This window comes from Stegostoma tigrinum, chromosome 19 (genome assembly GCF_030684315.1).
Source record: "Stegostoma tigrinum isolate sSteTig4 chromosome 19, sSteTig4.hap1, whole genome shotgun sequence".
In the NCBI taxonomy this organism is placed as follows: domain Eukaryota; kingdom Metazoa; phylum Chordata; class Chondrichthyes; order Orectolobiformes; family Stegostomatidae; genus Stegostoma; species Stegostoma tigrinum.
The window spans coordinates 36731324-36756802 of record NC_081372.1 but is presented as its reverse complement, the minus strand read 5'-3'; the positions used below and the strand labels follow the sequence as shown (position 1 = coordinate 36756802).

The window sequence follows — 25479 nt, the reverse complement described above, 5'->3', positions numbered from 1 at the left end:
AAAAAAAGTGGAAATGAAAGATGAACAAAGAAATTTAAGATTAAAGGAAGAAGAATCTTGAATTATTTCTTGCTTTTTGAGAGTTCAGGAAATCCTCTGGCAATTGACAGCCAATGAATAATTAATTTTGGATGTAGTCAAGTTGTTTTGGAGACAGATAAGCACCTAAGTCATAGATAACAAGCAGTGAAATGAAAAAGAAAGAAGAAATAAAGCCTTATTTTTTCAGACATACCAGTGTGATGATGGAAATATTGTAGTGAGGCTTGTCACATAAATGTTTGCAACCAGCAGAAAAAAAGTCATTATTTAGCAAAAAATACTTCAATCCTTTATTTTCTTCAGTTGTGTTTACACATGAGAAATAGAGGAAAAGAACAATGGGCGAGGAATAAAAAGAGAAACTGTTTAGGACAAAGAGAAATAGATGCATTTGTTTTGAACAAATAAGGACACCTCTTTTGAAGTTGTGGTGCCGGTGTTGGACTGGGAGGGACAAGGTCAGAGATCACAAAACAGCAGGTTATAGCGCAACAGGCTTATTTGAACTGCAGTCTGTAACTTTGAACTACCATATCAGTAAGAATGACTTTGGATTTTCCAGTACCTGTTGCTGTGGAGCTGAAAGGTAAAATGGAATTTAATTTCCAATTCAACTCCAGCTCAATTACCAAAATTGTGAAATAATTATAAAAATAAAATCAGAATATTGGGAAGGTATGAATGGAAGGGTGATTGCCAGTTCCGTTGGAGTAGGGCCAGGGAAGTGGAGATTTTGAGTTGGTTGCTGGGAGATGGAAAGTGGGATCATATCAGGCAGTGAGGGTGACATGGTTTAAGTCTTTATTAGTATGTTTTATTGGTAGAGGTAAGTGTTGGGGTGGTCTGTGATGAGTCTTGGTTTCTATTTAGTAGTTACCAAAGTGATAGAATAGGATTTTAACTTTCTTGGGTAACTATTAAGCAGAAAATGGTGCCAACTCTAAAGGACTATCTTGGAGGATTTCAGACACCGGGAAATTGCCTATTAGATTTTTAAATTCCCAGATATTTCCTTTGGAGTCAGCTGCAAAGGCAATTTTGCATGGTTCCAACATGCAATTCCAGTCCATGCTACTGCAGTGACTATCTGGCCATTGTGAAATCTGGGCCATAATTTCAGCTGATAAAAAAACTTGGTCAAAGCAGAAGGTTTTGTTTTAAGAAAAGTATTAGGGGAGGGAAGTAAGATGGGGGGATGGAGCAAGGGAGAGCTACGGACTGAGGCAACTGAAGGCAAAGCCAATAAAAGTGAAACAATCATTATTAAGAATGTGCAGTCATGACAATGGGTCATAGCCCCAAATTACTTATGAGTATATTGAACTTCTAAGGAAAACAGATGTTTTCATTCAAACTAAAAAGTAGACACAAGTGAAAAGAAAGGTCTAGGCCCAAAACTTCAGCCTTCCTGCTCCTCTGATGCTGCTTGGCCTGCTGTGTTCATCCAGCTCTACATCTTGTTATCACAAACTAAAAGGTGACTGGGAATATAAAAGTGATAATGGGAACTGCAGGTGCTGGAGAATCCAAGATAACAAAGTGTGGAGCTGGATGAACACAGCAGGCCAAGCAGCATCTCAGGAGCACAAAAGCTGACGTTTCGGGGCCAAAACGTCAGCTTTTGTGCTCCTGAGATGCTGCTTGGCCTGCTGTGTTCATCCAGCTCCACACTTTGTTATCTGGGAATATAAAATCTGAGAATAATGATCTGCAAAATTCCTTTGTGGATTAAACACAGTTCTGAAAGAGATTATAATATGTCACACCTGAAGAATGTGCAAAAATTAATTAGAGACATTTCAGAGGAAGAGTTGCAGAACAAAAGCTGAACACTAATCTTCTTTCGGGTGCAGAGATATTGGGGGCTAATTACTACCCCAGTGGAAGCCATAATGTGGAGGTGCGAGAGTTGGGCTGGTGGGCAAAGTTAGAAGTCACACAACACTAGGTTATAGCCCAACAGGTTTATTTGAAATCATAAGCTTTCAGAGCACTGCTGCTTTGATAGACTTCACCTGACGAAGGAGCAGCTCTTCAAAAGCTTGTGATTTCAAATATAAGTGTTGGACTATAACCTGGTGTTGTATGATTTCTGACTTTTTCCACCTCAATAGAAATCATCTCCTGTGACTTGCATCCCAGGGTGTGGACATGTTGTGAGGTAAAAGAAAACCACTCCGGGCAAGGCATGTGTGTGTTTTTCTAAACCAGGAATACACAAGAGAAGGGGTTAAATAAAGCAACTGCAACCTGGATCTCTGGCATTCCAGTTCTACAGGACTGGTGAATTCTATGAAGGTCACAGCTGTAGAATACCCATGGATTCCATGAGTCCTCACTGTCCACTCGTTAAGAAAAATGCACTCTCAATTTCGATGTGTATGTCTTTCTGTATCTATCTCTGTCTCGCTATATGTCTCTCTTCTCTGTCATCAACTGGCTGAGTCAACACTATGGGGGAGGTGGAAATGGCGGTGGTGGCTCATACTTAATGGCAACAACATTTCACCACCTGTTTATCACAGACTAGCCCAAAACCGATGCATATATTTTTGTTTTACCAATTTTATATGTTTCTTCATTTCTTATTTTAAATTTGTGTATGTGTGTATTTTATTATTCTTCCTCGCGTTTTAGTAACTAAAAGACATTGTCTTTTTGTTACCCAAAAAAGTCTGGTTAAGTTGGCACCTTTGAAATGTAACTGCATTGTAACTAGTTCACATTTCCAAGAGAGAAGGGGCCCTTTGTGTTAAGTTAACCTTGTTACAACCAACCAAAGTGAGGCATTGTTTCATAAATGAGGAAAACCCAGTTCCTACTCCCTCACCAGACAGGCACTGATTTGGGGGTGCTACCCAGAATCATAACAAGCTGGGGACCTTTACCTGAGGACAAATCAGAACAACAGAAGGCAAAAATTAGAGGAGCGCAGATACCTGATGGTTGTACGCATGGTGGAGATTATAGAAAACATTTATTATTCATAAATTAAATTTATTAATTTAATGGGGAGGATGTAAGGCAACAGAGGGATCTATGAGGAACAGTGAGAAACTTTACATCGAGCATATTCTTGACTGGCACCCAATGTTGGCCTCTGAGCAAAGGTGTGAATTGTAGTGAATTAAGACATGGCTGTAGAGTTCTGAATGGCCTCAAGTTTACTGAGAATAGAATGTGGGAGATGAGTGAGTCAGATATGATATGGTCAAGCCGTAGAAGGCATGAATAGGCATTTCAGCAGTGGATGAGTTGAGACAGATGAAATATAGCCAAGTTGTGGGAATGGGTAAAAATGGGCTTCTTGATGACATTAATTTGAAGTTTCAGGATCGAATGCTATAAAAGTTTGTGAACAGAAATAATGACTTCAGTTTTCCCAATATTTAATTGGAAAATAATTAATGCTTTTCCAGTGCAGAATAATGGAATGCAATCAAATAAAGCATGTTCAAAATACAGGAGGAAATAGTGATATAAAGACAACTTGTTTGATGTTGAGGAGAAAGGGAGCTGACCAAAAGGAAACAAGGCAAGAGGTAGGAGTTCAGAATTAACTTGGCCCCTGGCATTTTAGATTGGGAATGAAAATCAGGCAGTTTCATAACGGGTGAGCAATCAACAATGCTAGTTTTACCTCCAATTTGGCAATCCCATCCAGTGGATGGAATGTATTCTCTGTAAAGGGAAAAGTTGATTTGGGAAAGGAGGCAAAAATTAGCATTAAAAGAAAATTGTTTTGGCAAGTCCACCTCGGAAACAGAAGACTGAAACTTGGACTTATAAAACTGTAACCCTCTAACTTTACTCTAGTAATCTTACTTCTCAATACTTGTGACAGTATGAGGAATTCTCCATCCTAAACGTTTGCACATTTGGATTTTGGTTTCATACTAATATTTTGGGAAAAAAATACTGTGAAACTATTTATTTAAACAAGTGACTGCCATTTTGGAACCAAAGGAAATTGATTAGAAAATTTGGCTTGCCCTGAATGGGAACTAAATCCAGCCCAGATGCCATTATTTTAGTTGTATACTTGATAAAAAAAAATACATCAATAAAGGAATGTCCAAAAATACCAGCTGCACTGATGCTTGTGCTGTCTTCATGGGCAGGAAAACGTTCTTTTTTTTATTATTCCAAGTAGCCACTTGAGTCCAATTCATCAGTCTAGCTCCAGTAACTGCAATTAAGCTGCATGGACCCGTGTACTGTATGCATGTTTAGTATCCTCGCTGACTGCACTTTTTCCAGTTGGGAGATCATAATGAAAAGAATCTTTGAATTAGAAAAGACTGCAGCTTGGGAAAATAACAACAGTGCAACTCCCCTATTAGTGAAGCTGTTTCATTTTGTGTGGTTTGATGCTCAGTGCTGAAACCTTGATACGCTTGGCAAAGTATGTCTTAGATGCATCTTTGAGGCATTCAGGAAATAATTCTGGCCATCCAAATGGGAACCTTTATACATGAAAAGTGAAGTTACTCTTGCAAAGCATTTGATGGCAATCACCGGCTACGTATTTAAATTCCTGAAAACTCCCTACAGAATGAAAAAAGATCCTAACTTATGGAATTGGAATACAGTGTGCAGGATTGGCAGTATTATTTGGGAGCTTTATTTGTATTTTATTTAAGGCGACCATACTGTAGAGAGAGTGCAGCATTGCTTATCAAAGATGCAAAATACACAACTCTTCTGTATAAAGTGGTCTTGGTGAGACCAATGCCTGAAGATGGTGATAAATGTCATTGTTATTTTCATACTTAAGATAACTTGCTTCTACCTGATTCACTGAAAATAAATCTTGATGATTTAGTTCTGAGAATGAAACCTTTTGTCTACAGTATGTTCAGAAAATATAACTGAATCCCATGAAGTTGTAAGGTTCCTAATGCTAAATGCAAAAGTATATTATTGAACTTCCCAAACAGAGCAATATGATGATGCATAGCATAAGATTTTTTTATAGCTAAGTAATATTATAATGGAGTCACCTCTGCTCCACAAATACTAGGTGCATATAGTGTAGTACCAAAAGACTTGTGTGTAGATCTTGATCATAAAAATCAATGAGAGACGGCCATGCAAGAAGCTACATTTGGAAAGGAAATGCAAATTTATACAGAATGGAAGAGGGTGTTGGCAAATTGGAACATGGTCTGTGTGTTGATGCAGCGTGAGCTATTTGCTGTCAATCTTAGTTGGATGGGACAGTACAGGCCAGGCAGTTTCTTGACCTAAGTTGAATTAGCCAATTCCAAATAGCGAGCAATGGCATGCTAGGAAAGAACAGATGTAAAGGCTAAATTCTCACCTTAAATGTGATAAACTAAAATTGTATACATGCAGAGGATCAATTCTGCTACCAGCTAAATATCATTGCCATTCGCATATGAATGGCTGATGGAGGATTCTCTGTTTTCTGGTATGCCTCCTTTAATAGCTGCTGGCCTTTACAAAATTGACAGAACCCAGATTCGTGCCATGATGAAAGTGCAGTTACCCTTGTTCCAAAGTATTGTTCTCTAAGCAAAAACAAGTAGACATTATTGCCAGCAAATCAAATCAAGGAGGAAAGCTGATATACTGGGCAAAATGTGGTAGAAGATGTTTGCAAAACTGGATTTGAAACATCAAGATAGTAGGAACTGCTGATGCTGGAGAATCTGAGATAACAAGGTGTAGAGCTGGATAACAGCATCAGAGGAGCAGGAAAGCTGACGTTTTGGGTCGAGACCCTTCTTCAGAAATTGAAACATAAACACTGCTTTCTATCCCAGGATAGTGCCAGATCGGCTGAGTTTCTCCAGCAGCTTCTGGTTTTGTTTCCAGAAATGGACAGGTTGTTTCATGGCACTGTGACACTGACAGCATGTTCCAGCTGCCTGTGACTGCATGATTTCTCAGCCGTACTGTCATTCTTCAATACATGTGGTCAGGCTGTGGTGAAACTGTGGGTGTAGCCCTCCATCAAATGTGGGGTGGTGCGGGGGTTGATGATACTCATGGGGTCCCTGTACCATCAGTCAAGGGTGGAGTCTGCACACAGTTGAAGGACTGGGCCACAGCCAATCTTCAATACTATTCTAGATAAGGAATATAAAGAAACGAGAACTGAAGTTTCAAATAAATATTCTAGATGAAAATGCCTCGGGTGAGGCATGTTCAGATGATACGTCACAGTGCAGTCCAGGGAGTGGACTACATTCAGTGCTGCAGGGCCATCGCAAATAATCATGAGAATTGTGTGCTGCCAACTGGGGAGCTTCAAGGACAGTGATCAAAGGTCAGATCAGTTTTTCCCCCAGCCTGTCCAACAAGTCAGTTATGAGCCTGGCCCCTTCCAGCGAGTGATGGTGACCTGTGTGCATGTTTTCTGTGATGGCAGTGATGCCAGTCTGTTCCAGGATATCTGTTGAGTGGTGAGGTCCTGATGTTTTAGTGTAGTCCTGCTCCTAGAAGATGTAATGCTCATTCCAATAGAAAGACCTAAGCACCAAATTCTAACTGTGTGCTTTGAGTGTGTAGCCTACTCACAGTATCTAATGTCCCTGGTGGGGAGGGGACATTGTTGAGAGAAGTTGCTTTTTAACAATAGGCCACAGGGCATCCTGTTGTATTTCTTAGGACCCAGTAATGACACCATACCACTCAAGTCTTTGCTTCATAGGAAAGAAGCAGGAATGATTAATAACAATGTTATTCCTTATATCCTCCATCAAGCATCCATGTTAACTAAGTAAAAAAAAAATTGTTATCCCACAGGTCAATTTCGAGCATGAATAATTACTCCAAAGTCCTTCGAAGTGTACAAATGAGAGCAGTGCATCCTGTGCTGTAGTTTTCTCTGACTCAGACAGACTTGCACATTCAGGAAAGATTGCTTCTCTCAGCAATTATAGATTGGTCAGGTCCTTAAGGAATTCTTTTTCTACTGCATCATCACTTGTTCTTCTAACTTTTCTCTTCAACATTGATATCATGTGTCTATGGGCATGCAAGGTCAGATGTATTTGTTTTATATAAATAAAACAGCCACTCAAGATGTAATAAATGTTTGTACTGTTGCATTGTAATTAAAGCAACACAAAGTATCATGCTTTGGTTATATTTTAGCCACTAATTTTCATAATTTCTATTGCAATGCTATTCCAGATAAGGAATATAAAGAAACGACAACTGAAGTTTCAAATAAATATTCTAGATGAAAAATACTGGAAAGAATTGTTTGTTCCTGCATCTCCCCTTTCCTCTGTTTCCCAAACAAACGATTGGTCTATGGGATGGTTACTGGTCTCTCATTGATCCTATTAAAATAACTGTTATTCATGAGTGAGTCTCAGTCACTGTTTAGCTGCAGGAGACTGATCCTGCTTTTACCATTCTCTTCCAGCAAAAGGTCATTGGATTGCAATCAGGAGCATTCCCTCAGTACTGTATTGATGTGTCAGTCTGGATTATGTCTTTGATTCCTAGAGTAGAGTTGGAAAGCAAAAACCTCTGACTGCTGCTGACTGAACTGAAGAGATCAATCTACTTGGTTTACTTTGGAACCTGAATCCTGAATGTTGCTGATTAGCATGGCTAGATTACTCACTGGGAAATCTTGTTAAACCACCTCCAACTGTAATTATAGGATCAACTTTAACTCTACTTGTCCATTGAAAAATTTGGGCAGGTGCGCCCTTGAAGCAGTGGTGTGCTCTGGTGGTGCCAAGAGCTGGTGGTTTTAACTTGCTCAAGTGGCAAGGACACCAACTTTAAGGTTGGAGTTCAGAGGTTGGCTGTAATTGCAGCTGCAGGAAACCCATTGAGGAGTCCTTAGAGATGTGTATACTGGCTTCGGAATACATTACCAGGGCCCCACTGCAAACGTAATTGAGCAGCCTCAGTGAGAAACCTCACAGAATTTTCCCTCCTGGTTGGCATGGCAGAGAACAGTTGCATATTTTTTTAAAACACAAACATTTCTCTAAAAATCAATTATCTGGGGCCATGTTCTCTGTTCCCTATATCCCATATGAAGTCAATGTTCCATTGAGAGAATTGTTGAGCTATTAGCTCGGAACGAATGACAAAGGGGGACACTTAGGATTCAATTAATTATCGGACAATATAATGAGTTCTTCACAGGTGTGAGAATTTGAAGCTTCAGAAGAAACTACAGAATGGAAGAACACCAGAGAATGTCAATGCAACTAACTTTATTGCCTGGTGGCACAATGGCCTACTTATTAATAGCCATTTTGCTTTGGTTGTGATGAGAGTGACAATTAGACATCGCTTTGGCAGAGTTCTGTACGACAGAATCAGGAAGAAGAGTTTGCAACAGGGTAGATGAGAGAAGGCCACCCATCTGAAGGATCACTGTACTGAAACAGGCAACCAAGGGCATGCCATAAAAAGGCGATAAAGGAGCAAGCCGCCACTCACCTGCAACCTGCTTCGTCCGCCTGAGAAAGTAACAAACAACTATTCAACTGCAGACGCCATCACATCTGTTGAATACTGCGTTTAAGCCTCAGTCTATACCTCTCATAAATTTTCAAACATGCTAGCCTTGCAATGATGATAGTCTGATCTAATTTTTATCTTTCATCCATGACTTTTAAACTTTATAAGTATTTTAGCTAATAGTGTTGTTCTTCTTTCTTAGTCACTTTGAACAATAGTTGTGCAATTAATTCATCTTTTCTTAAAACTAAAGTGTCTTTTTAATGTCAAAACACTGAAAAAGTAAAAAGTGCTCAATGAGCTATCCAAATTCACAGTTCACAGATCTACTGCGAGAATGTGATTAATGTCCTTATGGCACATTTTTTGAGAAAAAGTTTGTCCTTTCCCTTTTCTCCTCTATTTCAGTTTTTTATTCAATTATTTTTGGTTAGTATCTGGTTTGATTTTGCATTCACCCACTCACTGGTACTTATGTTTGCTTTTAATTTTGTGCTCCTTTAATTTGATAAATTAAGGAAGATGTGTGGTTGCTTGTTCTGATCACCGTGGTCCCAGATGCCTGCCTGCCTGCCTTCCCCTATTGTAGCATTATTAGTTCCACAATTTCTGTAATTTGCACTGTCAAATATATATCATTTTTTTTAATGGCTTGTCTAACTAATGCCAAACAAAATGACATCGTTGAATTTAAAGTTAAGATAGCACTGTATTAAATCTAACCTCTATGAGTTGACCTCCACGCTCATCGCATCTTTTTATCTTTTCTGTAGCCATTGACTCCTTGTTGACTCATATTGTTCACAATAAATATTGCACTGTATATATATGATAGTGGTTTTGTTTTGTAGTATAATTCATATTTCATTTATCATTGCAAGGAAGGAAGAATATTTGTTACTGCTGAAAATCTAAATCCGTTTTCCTACAGAGATGTGGAGGTTCGCAAATACTAATCTTTACAGGCAGGACAGTTTGGGATGCATGACTTTGTAAACAGAAGCATTGAGGACAAAAGTAAGGGACCGTACCTAGAATTATCTTGCACTGCATGACTGAGCCATATAGAAAGAAATGTAACTGTTAGATTGATAGAGAATGTGAGCCTCGAGTACAAATATTATTTTGGTGAAATCTACAAAACACTCAATATAAAATAAATTTCAGCATGTCTTATTAAAATTCTCAACATCTTCATGCTCCAGTGTTCAAACTGATTTTTCTTAAAGCTTATTTCCCATACTGGTATTCACAATAAATATTGCACTGTATATACATGATAGTGGTTTTGTTTTGTGGTGTAATTCATATTTCATTTATCATTGCGAGGAAGGAAGAATATTTTAAAAGACCACAGCATGTGGATTTTATTGCTTTAAGTTTACTGTTATCTTACGGGATTTGTGTATTTTGAAAAGATGCACTGTGTGCTGCATGCGCATTGACAGTAACTAATGTAGTATAAGGAACATAAAATGCAATTTTGTGCAAATTATATTGGATCGTTGTTTAAGCATCTAAAGGTCACCTTAATATGAGTAGAAATATTTCCAGTGATTTCTTTATTAATGGTGTTTATGAAAAGGCAGTATTTCAGTTAAACACTCCCTTGGCATGCTGAGTATTAGTCTGTGGGTGGCTTCTGGTGTCTTTCATTTTTCTTGCCTTTCTTCTCACTCCCAGTCTGCAGCTCTCATCAGTGCAGAAGGGTCTCTCTGTTCCAGCTGAATTTGGAGCTGACTGTTCTTAACAGTGTCTTCTTTTGTTTCTCTTTCCCATTTGGAGGCATAGTTTATAAAGTCCTGTGTCTAATGGAAGCGGAATGTCTGGGAGAGTTGAAATAGAAACAATGTCCTTTGCACCACCATCTTTAGATGCACGTTTGGGCATCATGTGAACCCCTCTCTGCAGGTTGGTGAGGACCTCATAAATATTCAGTAGTTACTCCAATAATATCATTCTGACCCTGATACACAGTTAACTGACAGTTGCAGTTGCTAAGTACACACATTTCCTGAGAAACCCAGGGACAAGGAGAAGCAGGTAAAAGATGTCATTTAAAAAATAAAAATAAGTCTCCTTGTTAGGCAGATGGTGGAGGAGCACCTTGCTGGACTATGAAATCTAAGGTCTCTCCTGCCCTGGCTTTCCCACATCTCCATGACTGCAGTTTATACCAAATCATTCCTGCAGGTCCTGAAAGTGATCTTGTGATCCTCACAATCTTGCTTCTGTTGTTTTATTACCGCAACCTTGCTTTGCATTACCTTGCAAAAAAAAGAAGGCAAACATTTTTTGGTGCTTGATGCTATTTTGTTCAGCAAATTAGCATGGAAACATTATATGTGTCAGTGTTTGCAGTGTGAGCAGGTTTTGTTAGAAGCTGGCATGTAATGCTGATTTGATGCGATGAGTGCCATGTCTGGCCAGCTAATGCCCACTTAACCACATGCATTCAATAGCAGTCAAAATGTACTCTGGTGACCCCAATCAATGCTATTTAATGGGATCATAAACTGCTTTCATGTCAGTTACTGCTTGATTTCAGTTTACTATGTAGAAAGTTATGGTTATTTCTATTGCTGTTTTGAAGTTGCTGAAGTCGTCAGGTGGTAGTGTAGCACATGCTGAAGGCCTTGGTTCTGATTTCAAGGATCCTGTTCAGCCCATTCATACCCAGGCATGCGTATAATAGTTTGTAATACTCATGTCCTAAACATAGAACGTGAGTAAGTGAATGTAACATAGGGAAGAAGGAGAGTGAGCAAGACCTTCTGCAGGTGATCACATTGAGTAGGGGTCTCAGAGCAACAATTAATTCAGACTCAATGAGGCACAGTGTATCAAATCTCTCCAATTTGCCAATGAACTACTGGATGAAATGTATATATTTGGTCAACCTGGACTGCAGCTTCAGAACAGGGTGAGAATGGTATTACCAATAGTAGCAAAGGTGACTGTAGCTTTGACCTTGTATGCACCAGCTCCTTTTAGGCAACAGAAAGTAATACGTCCAATGTCTCCCAATTGACTGCTCACAGTGCCATCACTGAGGTTTCTGCAAGCAAAGACAGCTGAAGACATTTCATATTCTTCTGCCTGTAAAGACCAGACACAGTAGGCATACACCATTGCAAGGATTTCAGACTTCTTCATACTGCATGGAGCAACAGATTGCAAATAGCTCTTTTTCGAAATGTAATTTCTAAATTGTATCCCAATTGGAAGGAAATCTAATCCTTAGCACACACCTAGTGTGTGGGCCACTACTGGTGCACAAGTTCATATCCAATATCCTGTCGGTAATGGAGTTGACTTCATTTTGTAACAGTAGCTACCATCTGCAGTTGAGCCAACACAGTGAGGCAGGATCACAGAATAATTACGCCACATAAGAAAGCCATTTAAGCCTGCACCAGTCTGTTATCTACTTTGACTCTACTACCTGAAGCCAATCACTTGCTTTTCCTGTATTTCCTGTACACCATTGTTACCAAAGTAATCATGCAATGGCCTCCTTATGCCTCAATTGAACCTGCATCCTCCACATTTCTAGATAGTGTAATCCATACCTTAACAACTTGTTCAGTGAAAAGGGTTTTTAACCTATCACATTTACACTTCACTTCAAATATACGCCCTCATGTTCTTGTTTCTTTTACAGGTAGATACAGCTTTATCTATTTACTCTGCCCAATCCACTCACGATTTTGTAAACATCCCTCCTCATCCACCTTCTCTCCAGGTAGAACAGTCCCAAACTCTTCAGCCTACCCTATAGCTGAAGTTTCTCATTCTAGTAAAACACTTATGCACGCTAATGATAAAAAAAAGTGGTCTATATTGTTATTTTCTTTCTGTGTTCTTGATAATTTAATAACCCATCTTAGGGAACCACCAATTTCTACTGACCTTTGCTGGTTTTTAAAGTTTCAATATTTAAAAGGCATTGTTGGCTGTTCTTTCTCAACCCATTGTGGACGATCATGCATTTGACTTGATTAATTCATTTGTTGCAGTTTTTGCCCACTCCATTAATCCAGAATGATCTCTTACTTTTTGAGCTTACGTCGGCAGTATTTACGGTGCTGCCTTCTCTGTGTTATTGGCAGGATAAGATATATGGCTTTCCATTCTGTGTAGCAATATGTCTGAATAGTTTGATCTTCAATCATCTGAAGCTGGCAAATTAGAAAATGGGAATCAGAGAGTATGACAGGCGATGAGGAATGAGTTTACCATGGCCATTGTCCACCACTTCACTCATGGCTGCACCAACAATGATGAACAGTATTGTGGGATCTGGTAACATAACTGTGTGTGTTCCCCATTGGTTGGGTACCAATGCCAATGGAAATGTGCCGATGTTTCCTGCAGGCGATAATGAAGCAACCCCAGGATGAGAAATGATTTCCGGTTCTTGACAAACAGCCTCCACATGAAGAGGTTACAGTTAAACTTTACCTCTGGATGTGGAAGATGTACCGCAGGCTGAGTCTTTTTATTTATTACTGTTTCTTCTAGATGTGAGAAGTGAAGTGTTGGTACATAACTGTGTATCTCCCTGGATGCTATACCAGCTGCTGGTGCGGAATCTGAAACATAAGGGAATAGGTGACTATTTACTAGCAGTAGTCATCAAGGTGATTGTTGCATTGAACTTTGATGCAACTGGTTCCTTTCAAGGACCACTGGGACTGAGTATGGTATCTCTCCGTCTCCCTCCTTTGAATGTATCAAGGCTGTTACCAACCCTATTTTTGCAAGATCACAGAACTTCATCTCATTTCCCCATGGTTAATTAATTGCTGCAGCCCACACAGTGGGCTTGGGCAGTATAGTCTAGATCCACACCATCTAAACAGTGCTACGGCATAGTGTGGTATGCCTATCAATATAAAAATGTTTTCTTCCATCAATATGTAAATGATGTGAGAATTTCAATCCCACATCTTAGTCTGTGCCAGGTACCTGGGGAGTTGTCATGATGCCTATATCCTTGAGAACTCCCATGTTCCTGCCGATGTGAAGGAATTAGGTCCTTAAAAATGATGTTTACAAGGAGACTAGGGCTACACGTGACAACCATGGCCGGTGACTCCATTTCCATAAACCTCTGGCTGTGAAGAATGTAAAGACAATGCTGTCCTTTCTTCAACTGGACCCAGGGTGTAGCAGAAAATAGATATCCCGATGATGACGTTCCATTGTTTTGATCAGGTTGGGGTGCCTTGTAGTACACTTCAGACAGTGCAACACATAAGCCAAGCATGCTGTGCTCTGCGAACTGGAGCAGGCAAAGAGGGGAAGTGGTGGATATCGGTGATCTTGGAGACCAGCAGCAGTCTTCTGAGGAGGAAGATTGCCTTCTGCCTGAGAGAGCACGGCAGAATCAGGCACAAAAACCAGATTGGGCTTAATTGACACCGGGGCCCAGTAGATGTGAGCTGAGTGTCATGATCAATCCTTGACTAAACGTTGATTCTAGCTTGAAAAGCAAGCTATACCTGTATGTGCCCAAAGACAAGTGTAACTTCTCTTAGTTTATTCCTGTTGGGTTTTGCTGCTGTTGAATAAAACTGACTAGTTTGAAGTGTTGAAAGGTAGCTTCTATGTGATGGTCCCATATTAAACAATGATAAGATGCTGGGCTACACAATGGACATTGGAAAAAAGAACTTATGTGACCTAAGAGAGGGATGTCAAATAGGATATGGTTAAGGACGGGTAAATAAAGTGACTTAGTACTTAAGCAGCGATGAGTGCAGGAATAACACAAAGTGGATGTGGAGGAACATCTCAGGACAGGCAGCATCAGAGGAACGGGAAAGCTGGCATTTCGGGTTGGGACCCTTCTTCAGAAATTTGTGCAAGAATGTACAGTTTTAAGCCCAATGAGGAGTCAGTCACAACACCTATGTGATGAGAAGAAATTATTTGACCTTTCTGTCTCATAAAGTGCTCAGTATACTCCCCAACACCCCCTTCCCCCGCCACCCATCCCATCTCTAGAATATATGCCAACCTCTTCCTAGCTGAAGAAGTGTCACTGGACCTGAAACATTAACGCTGCTTTCTTTCCACAGATGCTGGAAAAACTCAGCAGGTCTTGCAGCAATTTTTGATTCTCTTTCTTGCCATGTTGTGTTTATTCAAACGAGTTATTGTGATAATTTAGAGTGGTCTAACATTAGCCATTGCACTACTTTTTTCTTTCCTTGAAGTTGATGACCCCTGTTGGAAACAATTTCAGACATTCCCTTTGCTATATTCCTTTTGCTCAGTATCCTCAAAGTTTACTAAGCATTATGATCTTTATGCAATTGTCTGCCCTTAACTCTAGTTTGAAATCAGAACATGTGGATATTTTTAATTGAGCACCATTGCTGTCAATGTTTTTCAAACTCAGGGTCACCTCAGTAGAATGTCATACTCATACATAATTCTGTGAGTCAGTTAGTATGCCAGTCTCTTGTTAGTCAAGTTTTGCTTACAGGATTTATTTGCAATGCTGGGCAGAGAAAACAAGTCTTCATCACCTCAGGATAAATCAAATGACCCTGTTTCTAGTCAAGATCACCTCAATAGAAAGGGGACCAAAACATTGAGATGGGGAATTCCCACAACGTTGAAGTAGCCAACTTTACAAAGAAACTCAAAATGGGGGTAAAATTTCCACCAAAAAGAAGGTACATGTAAATTGACAGAAACATTCCTTTTATGTTTGAATCAGTTGGTTTGTGCAGAGTATTCAGCATGGTCACCACATATCTTTTTGCTTGCCTTCTTGTTCTGGACCAGATTTGGAATACATTAAAATGATGAGTAGGCGATTATCTGAATATTCAAATACTGTTTGAAAGAAAGGCTTGTTTTTCAAGTGAACAATAAAGCGTTTTTATGATGTACAGTGTGTGGTTTCCTGCCGTCATGCGGATCTTTACAGGCAGACAGAAGAAAAACTTGTACAGTTTAGTTTTTGAAAAAAATGAAGTTTAAAATTTGGAAATCTCTTGTTGAAAATGTTTTTCACATTTTCGAAAGGATAAAATCAGCATAAAACATGAACCATAGGAAAACTTGAGATGTGAGCCATTTTTGTACTGAATTAGAAATAGCAGAGGGCATTCTTTTATGCCTCAGTGACGAAACAACACTGATGGAAAGCTGATTCTAAGCAAGATAAATAACATTTTACCATCATGAGATGGACAAATTACAATCTAAACTTGATCAATACTGGGCAAGGACATTTCCTTTTCAGCCATTGACATCAACTTTGTAAAAGCTATTTTTCAAAATAAAGCCCTCAGCATCACCAAGGCTAAAACACTTTATAAAAAGGGCTTTTCTTTTCCTGCTACATGGCCTGTCTTTATCACGTAAAAATGTTACTTTTCTTCTCTAAATTCTTCTCCCTTTGCACACGCATCAAGGGCGCTGCAGTGCACACAGGAAGGTAATTGGAAGTCAGTACACAGCAGCCCAAGGTCATTGGGTCAGTTCTGAAAGAAGCAGTCAGCCAAAATCGCAAGGCTGGTATTCTCTTTGTTGACATGTTAAATTAACAAAACTGTACTGTTTAATTTTAAAAATCCTTTTCATACAAATACTATTTCATTGCCAAAAATAAAATCTCTATATTTGCAGTTTGGTGGTTAACATGTTTTATCCACTTTCAAAATGCGGTGAGTCAATACAAGAGTACATTGTGCAGGGTCAATCCAATATGAAACATTAAGTCGGAGGACAATCTTCAGGAAGACTGATAGACTGAAAAGCGGAGGCAAGCTTATTTAAATTTAAATGTTCAGTACATCCTAATGAATATGCATAGCAGAATTATTTTGGAGTGTGCTCTGTGCCACAAGCGAAAAGAAACACTTCAGTAGGGGTTTGGCAGAATGCAATCTGTACTTAATTACTGTTGGTCAAAGATATCGATAGGAATTCTACCTTGTTTGTATCCCTGATGTTGGAATGTATGGATGCCTGCAGCTATTGCCACAGAGAAAATGAGAGTTTCATTGGTATAGTGCATTATTGCATCACTCAGTAATGTCTCAATATAACGTAATATTTAGCTAATTACTTCAAACAGCCACAGATTAGTATAAATGCTCAGCACAGAAGAAGGCTCCTTGGCTCATCGAGTCTGTGCTGGTCAAAAACAACTACCTACTCTTCCCAATCCCATTTTCCAATGCTTGACCCATAGTGCAAACACTTTTCCTTGCAACCCCTTCAACCTCCTGTCTCCTAAATTTTACCTGTGCCCCCAGCCTATTAAATCTTTCACCCCATTGAACACTTTTTCTTTATTTCTTTATGTTTCTGCCTTTATATTCTATACTTTGGCTTATTTTTCTGTGTTTTAATATGGCATCAGAGAGTGGCGACACTGTACAACATTTTTCACTATTTTGTAACAAAATACGCATAACAATAAATAAATCAATCAAGAGGAAAGGTTTCTTCCTGTCTATGCTCCTCATAATTTTATACCTCTGAATCATGTCCCCACTCCGTCTCCTCTGCTCCAAGAAAGAGAACGCCAGTTTGTCCAATCGCTCTCCATAACTCAAACTGTCCAGCCCAAAAATCATCTTCAAAATCTCCTCTACACCCTGTCCTGTGCAATCGCATCCCTCCTATAAGATGGATTTCAGAACAATAGAACACTCTAGTTGTGGACCAAATAACTAGCAGGTCGTGTACAACCTGCGTTTAAACTCTATGCATTGGCTAATGAAGGCAAGTATCCTCTTTTCCCTGAGTGCATTTGTTGCATTTATAAGTGGTGAAACACCAAATTGGTATTATTGGATAGTTTGAGAAGAGGGGAACAAATTGGCTCAGTGGTTAGCACTGCTGCCTCTCAGCACCAGGGACCTTGGTTCAATTCCACCCTCAGGCAACTGTCTGTGTGGAGTTTGCACAGTCTCCCTGTGTCTGTGTGGGTTTCCTCCAAGTGCTCCAGTTTCTTTCCACAGCCCAAAAATGTGTGGGTTAGGTGGATTGGCCGTGCTAAATTGCCCATAGTGACCAAGGATGTGAGGGTTAGATGGGTTAAACATGAGAAATATAGGGTTACAGGGATGGGAAGGGTGTGAATCTGTTTGGGATGCTCTTTGGAGATTCAGTGTGGACTTGTTGGGCTGAATAGCCTGTTTTCACACTGTAGGGATTCTATTCTATGAAAGCTTTATTTTATTAAAGGAGGATGCTGGCACACTAGTGGTTTAGCTCTAATTTCCTTTCATTCTGACTAATGTTTCCACTATTATTTCAAATTTAGTTTCATTTTGGTGATGGGTAGGAAGTGCTGAACGTATGCAATTGTTGTGCAGCACCAGAGCCATCTGATGCAGAAGTGGAGGTTTTTTAAAACTCGTTCTTAAGTTTAATTCACCAGAGCAAAGGGGTGAACAGATACCAGTTTACTGAGAGCAAAACAATTGCATGGATTCTTGAGAACAGCTGGTGAAAGTAATTTATCTCTGCTGCTGTAACATCTGAGGGACAACAACCAATGTGTAGTAGTGCTGAGAATTGTTGGAGATATTGGCTAGGGACAGAGAGGTTAGAGAAACCTTGAGAGATCAAAGATCTGTCAAATCCAGACAAGTTCATGGCAGGAGAAAGACATAGGTGATGGAGGATGTTTTAGTATTTTTTTTCTGTTCTTCATGGAAGCTCAAGCTAGACTTCTAGGCTTCTTTGAAGCAACATTTATTGGTAATACATGATGGATAGGCAAGAGTTCCAAACTGTAAATTGTAATAATTTCAATGTTCTAGCAGAACCCTGTCACATAACTACTGACGTTACAGTTACATAACAGAACGCCACAGAGGTTCATTCACATTTCAATTAAACCCTACCTCTAAAGTGGGATAAAGAATAGAAAAAGCAAGGATAGAGATACATAGTGTTAAGTCTGTAAAGAGCTCAATGAGTTCTCATGAAGAAGCAAATTCAGGGAGCGAGGAAAACATGAACTGAGAAGTAAAGAAAAATATCAAGAGAGAGAAGAAGAAATGCAGAGCTGAAGGAACAAATTAAACTAACACAAGGTGATCCATTAATGTGTAAAAGAGTTGTATATATCACATCTAACTATTTCTACACTAAGCCTAGCATTTTGCTAAATAGCTGTCTTGGGCTGTAAAATCCTGTTTAAGGGGTGAATTCTGGCTGAGAATTTGTAGTGCCATTACAGCATGCTGAAAAGTGAACAACATTCTTTCATTTCTGGATCTGCTTGTGAAAGTGGAGGACTGCAGCAAATCTGAATGGATGTGTCTCTGCATTAGGTGTCATTTTCCAGATGGATCAATCCTGAATTAACAAATTAAATTTGACAAGATGATATAATGAAATAATGCAATTATTTTCTGAACTTCTCAAAGGAAACATGTCCGAGGCAATAATACAGATGAATTCAATTGGTGCAATAATGTTAGTACTTTAATGCAAAGGCTTACATGTTGTGGAACCATACATTTAAGGTTGAAACACCATTCTGAGTGCAAAAATGACCAATGAACTTAGGGCATGACATGATTACTAGAATCCTTACACAGGGGCATTCAAGTTGGGATAGTATTGTGATTACGCATTTATTAAGCTTTAGGTTGTAAGAGCCCGAAGTTAGTAGGAATAAAGTAAAGCTGGAGATAATAAATAGCTCTCGGCTTTTGAAGTTCCCGGAAAGAAAGAGAAAGGAGTAGAAGATGATGCAACTAATCCTGATTTCAAACGATGCAGTGTGAGGATGAGAGAGTCAGTATTGGTCAACACATTCGGAGTTAAATGAAACACTAGAGGAAGTTTAAAGCCATAATGGCTACATTAACATCAATCAATGGAGACCCTGAGATGCCAAGCTTGCAGGCTGAAGGGGAAAAAGCAAAGTAACCCTTTAAATGATCAACTTCCCCTGAATTCTGTCAAAATTGCAAGAGTTATATTTCAAGCAGTCTTTCTAAGCCTCAGAGCAATATTCAGCAGGTGGATAATTTGGACTTTATCGGGGAATGTCAAAGTGAAATGAAAGGCTTGGCATGGAAGTAGAAGCCATGGTCATGATCAGATCAACTGAGATACAAGCTTCCACTCTTGTAATTTATGAAAGTGTAGCCTCTGAGGTATTTTGTCCTTGGATTCCTCAGATACTTGTTCTCCACACATTGACTGGTAGTCCTCTGTGCGAGACATAAGAGAACAGAGTGAAGAGAGGTTGTTTCACTGAAAAGATATACCCACTGTTGAAGTAATGAGATGACTGCCCCTGCCAAGACAGCAGTAATGCATCGCTTTAACAAGAAGAGATTGAGGTCTTCTTCACTCTGACACGGGAAAACCTCTTCTTCTTCCCTGCAGATAGAGAACTTTTCCATTTGAGGTGACTGCCTCCCAAAGTATGTAAGGATCTCATGCTTTGCCTGCCCTCCTTCAGGCTGTGACTTCTATGTTTCAGTAGAGTTCCATTCCCATATTGCCTTTCCCTTTTCTGCGGGGTCTTTTCCTCTAATGGAAGCCTTTCACTTGCTGACAGCACTACAGATCGCACATCATCCTGCTGTCCAGAAGCACTTGGGCTCTCACCTATGGGTTAAGGAGGTCCCTTGGTATGCCCCTCTTCCGTCATGATTGGCCCACAAAGCATACACAGGTTGTCCCTTTCCCGGCACCCTGCTGCCAACGAGGCACACCATCTGTGCCACTCTTATCACTCAGCCTTATTAGACCGAATGAGTTCATTTGCAAAACTGCACCCATTGCTGACATTGTCGGCCATTTCTAACCATGTTGCTCCTGGTCAGCAGTGTGGGCTGGCTGTAACCACTGCCGGGGGTGAGAAATACATCGAGCTGTAGCAGTTCTAGAATCATCCACAGCAATAGATCTGAAAAATGCAGAGGCTGCCCTGGTCTTCGGTGCCCACTGTCCCCTTGTCTGCTTCAGTCTTCATTAAATGGACGTGTAGGAGCCTCTAAAATGTCTTGCTGCTTGCACTTTAAATCAGGCCCACATCTGTCCTGATCGTCCCACCTATGTCATCTTGAATTGGATAGTGTAAGTGACTGATGGAAATTCGGAGATGGCTGGGTTTGCTGACACCCAGGAGCGTGCATAGTTGCAGCAAAATCTCAGAAACAAAAAGTTAAAATAATGATAATGACTGAGTTTTTTTTATAAAAGTGTGTGTTAAAGTTGGCTTTAAATTGTACAATTAGAAGCACATTTTGTAAAGAAAATGGGAGGCGAGCGTACAGGATTTGAATTTTATCATCCAATGGCAGTTGTCATGTTGAAAGAAAGTGAATTAGGATGAACAGTGTTAGAAAAAAGTGTTTAGGACAACTATAAAGATGGGATACAATGATGTGCATATTGCAAAAGAACAAACCGATTTGGGAGGGAGAAAACTTGAAATTGATCACGAGTCTATGCATTGTGATCTTTAGCTAGATATAAAAGACTCCAATATTCTGTGACTAATACTGCATAAATGTTGGCCAGAAGTTTATAAAAGTGACCAAAGTAAGACCACGAAATGACCAAATAAAACAATTAATTGTGGATGCTACAAATCTGAAACAAACAGGAATGGTTGAGAAATGCAGCTGATCTAGCAGCATCTGCGGAGAGAAATCAGAGTTAACATTCTGAGTCCAGTGATTCTTCATTAGGAGAAGGGTCACTGGCTTCAAAGTGTAACTTTGCTTTCTTTCCAGAGACACTGTCAAACCTGCTGAGTTTCTCCAGTAATTTCTGATTTTGTTCCATAAAATGCCAGAATTGATAAACCGAATACATAATGTTAGGTCTCTGCCACATCTTTAATCTATGTCTACATGGTGCTGACTGTAATCTCCTTAGATCGATGACAGATTCATCAATTCAGTCAGTGTTCAGAAAGCAATAGCCCTTCACTGCAATAACAGTGACTGTAGGTCACTTTATTTCATCATTCAGAGGTTTTGTCTTACCTTCCTTATTCGGTTGCTTTCTATGGCTTTTTCTATCCAGTCAGCAGAAAACAGTCATAACCTAACTATTTAAGAGATAAGACTGCATTTAACATTCTCATCCAGTGATGTGATAAGTAAAATTATTATCATGATAATCCAGAAAAGGCTGAGTGAAAATGACAGTCCTGGTAAATTGGCTGTTATGTTACATTGAAACTACTCTGTGTGGTGTTTGTAGCTACGTACCCAATTAAAGGTGGGTTTGTTACACCCCTTCCTAAGTATATCAGGTTTAATTAATTTTGGGATAGTAATGCATCTCTTATCTCATTCATCCATCTTTGGAAATAGAACTTTTTAAACAGCAAATGGAAGCAGCTTCCCATACTGACCGGGAGATTTCTCTCATGCAGTTCACGCACTTCACATTCTTATTTAAAGATAAAGTGAACTGGGGACTAAGAAATGTACTCAGCATTCTTTGCAGGTGAAACATGAGGAATGGCTGTTTCCACAAATTGATGACACTCGAGTGAATGTATTCTTTAAAAAAACTTAGAGCCCGAGTTCTCTTGGGACAGAGATAAAGTGCAACAGTCTTCCTGAAAGGTTGAATGTGCTTCATTAGAGGCTGCCGGATCAGATTTGAAGATTGCAAACATACTGCTTGAAATTAACTGCGCCCAACTTCTGTTTGATTGTCTGTCTTGTTGAGCGCCCATCACGTTACATTTATCTGCTCTTTTTCTTCTCATCTCTTTTCTAGTGCAATTTGATGACTGTGCTGGGAATCGGGGAATTCATTTCGAAAGCAGTGACCCTGACTTCAAAGTGGGGACAGATGGCACCTTGTATGCAGCCCACTCAATGCAGATCCCCTCAAAGCAAGTAAAGTTTGCAGTGACCGCACAGGATGCCAGGGCCCAGGACAAATGGGAAACAGTGGTCAAGCTTCTTGTAGAAGCACAGGGAAATTCGATGCACAATGTACAAAAGGTATTAACACCATCTGTACTGAAGGCTGTTTTCAAAGAACCTGTTAAAATACTTCAATGTTATATTATGTAAATTACTTTTGATATGGTCTGTTGAATAATACTTTCCAGATGTCTGTTCGGCTAGAGGCTGACTGAAATTAAAGGCGGGTTTGCTGTTAGGAGATCTGTACCAGCTGGCGGAGCTGTGTTTTTGCTGAATGTAGTGAAAGGTGAATGCTGGTGATATTTCATGCACATTGGATTTCTAGTTTAGTAAATTATTCAAAAAGATAATGGCTGATTATTTTAATATTGTGATATGTCAGTTTTGTTTGACCTTTAGATACTGAAAGATGCTGGGAAGCAAAAGCAAGCTTTGAGCTTTGAGCTCTTCGGTTTCACATTTGTTTTTCATGGTTTAGCTTTTCTTTGTTTTTGTCGGTAGAATTCAAAGCACTAAATGTTCTGTATATTGTGCGCATACTGAATTCAATTTATTTGACCAACTGCCATCGGAGGGATAATGCTTTGCTTTTGCAGTGGCACTTGCAATGGAAATCTGATCATCTTGTAGCTCAACTGTAGCCTGACTTCCACTATCCAATATGAATTACACAAATTATAATGACTAATGTGCAAGGAGCTTGCTTCAGTTCAGACTTGAAAGAAACCTTCTCTTGATTTTCAATTTCTTAGATCTATCCACCACATTCATGTGCTCCTAACATCAGGTAGAAAGCAGATTTCCATATAGGTTAAAAAAAAATGAATAGCTTGAAGTTTCCTTACAGTAAACATCCAGCACAGCTGCACAGCTCAGGCACTGTCCATCAAATGAAATCTGGAAAAGCTCTCAAAATGAGCCCACTGTTAGAAAACTTGAAGGAATTGAGAATTTTGTTGACCTTTTTTGTCTAAAAGTTAAACAGGATTTTGTTCTCTTTCTCCATTTGAAGCGGGTTTTGTGTTGGTAAAGTGTACAATAGTTTCCTAGAAATTAATTGAAAACAATAAAAGGAGTGTAGACTCATATTTAAAGACTGCTTGTCAACAGGATTTTTTTTATCCTCATTAAAGACATTTGAATGATTGCAGAGTCCTTGCAAGGTCTGTGCTGACAAAAGCAGATGTTAACTTGTGATGAAATCAACAAAAGGATTCTGTGGATTAAACAAAACTGGCTTCAAAACAGACACTAGGGACAGGGAAGAATGATATAATTCCAGCTTTTACATCTCTTCCCTAACACACAATAATGCCCATGATTTGACATGTTGATTGAGTTTGTCTGCGTTCTCAGGAGTGACATAAACTGAGATTTTGATTTATTTTACTGTGATATTTATGTTTTTTTTGAGTTAGTAACCCCTGTAGGTTTTCTGTGTACCTGAAGTTAATCATTTCCTTGTAACTAATTCTGCAGCCATGGTGATTTCATTTTAAAAAGCTTTTGAAGTCTGGCTTGAGGCTGAATGGCATGTGTGTGTACCACTAATGGATTTGTTTATCTTAGATTGTTTTGTGACCCAGCAAGGTAAATAATAGGATCTCAGTCAGGGGGTTGATGCCTCATTTTTCAGGACTGTCCATCTAATCCATTCAAGTGGGCGAACAAGGGGTAGCCCTGGGGGTCTATCCACAAAAAATAAAAGATGTGTTTTCAGGAGCTGAAGCTATAGGAGGCAGGCTGTGGAACTTAATGTTGGAGAATGGAGTCGGAATGTTGGGATGCAGAGGAGAAAATAAACTGAGAGGTAGGGCAATCCTTGATGTAAAAGTGGGTGAGACGATAGAGCATGGCAGGGAAAGGGGTCATGTGGGAGGTCAGTTGTTTGTACTTCTTCATTTTTGGGAAGTGGGCATCGCTGGCTGGCCAGTATTTATTGCCAGTCCCTAATTGCCCTTGTATGGTATTGAGTTGCCTTCTTGAAGCACTGCAGTCCATGGCTGTGGAGTGACACACAATGCCGTGCGGGAGGGAATTCCAAGATTTTGAACCCGTTCATGGATGTTAAGTAGCATCCTGGGCTCCGTGGCAGACAGTGCACTCCTGGCATTGCTTATTAGATCAGTCTGGGACTGGAGGGGGGAGATGAAGACTTAGGTGTCCACTCAATCAGTAGATCTAAGGAAGCCAGTGGGGTTACCAGGAAGGAGATGTTTATGTTTGTGCACTCACCAAGATGAAGAAGCTGAGCCTGAGTCTCACTTCAAGGAGGGGCTGTTGTTGTCTTCTCTTGTGCTCTTTAAAAACAAAACAAGTGCACAACTGAGATGAAAATGGCTAGGACCCGTAGCCAGAATTGGAGGTGATACTGCTTCATTCTGTGACAAAGGCTGTTAAGTTTGAGTGATGTTAGGCCCTTCAAAGTGCAGCACTATTAAACAGACATCCATATACTAGAGCTCAAACACATCTCCGAGCACAACACGCTGTGTGTTCCTTATTTACTAGCCAACTGTATTTTGCCAAAATCCTAACCATATTGTGTGGGTTAATGACTGAACCCCACTGATACCTGTGATGCAATAACCATGTTTTTCTACCTAGTGAGATGAACCCCAGTTGAAAGTATCAGCCATTTACCCATTCCAGAACATTGTGCAGAAGTTACTCACTTCACAATGTGGACATGGAATATTGTGTAGCACAAAGGTTGGGTGGGCTGTGTACTTTAAATGTTGCAATAACGACTGTATAAAAATCTCTCAAATGATGGTAAAAATTTAGCATATATTTACAAAGGTGAAGACTTGTTTACATTTAGGTGTAACCTACATGCCCTCACATAAGGCTGGCTTCATTCTTTCCCTCCCCCATGTCATGGTGCAATCCCAGGATACGTAGCTGGTTGGAAGGAGTCTGCCCAACAGTGGAACCTATTGACTTTGGAGGTTTCGTCGGTCAAGCTGGGAATGCTTGTATTGCGAGGACCCAGGCAAGCTGAGTGTGCTTTGCGTGAGATGCGAGTGCAACCTTCTGGGCTTGACCTCACATAGGGCTGCGGCTGGTAGGC

General features: G+C 39.8%; 1 protein-coding gene across 2 annotated transcripts in view; it reads left to right on the top strand.

The window, feature by feature from the left end:
- The window catches only part of LOC125461583 (cadherin-4-like), a 657666-nt gene that overhangs the window by 387213 nt on the left and 244974 nt on the right, over positions 1-25479 (top strand). For both annotated transcript variants that reach the window (XM_059652819.1, XM_059652818.1), the window contains one exon: positions 22252-22481. In XM_059652819.1, the coding sequence (XP_059508802.1) occupies positions 22252-22481 (230 nt within the window). The remainder of the gene's footprint in view (positions 1-22251; positions 22482-25479) is intronic.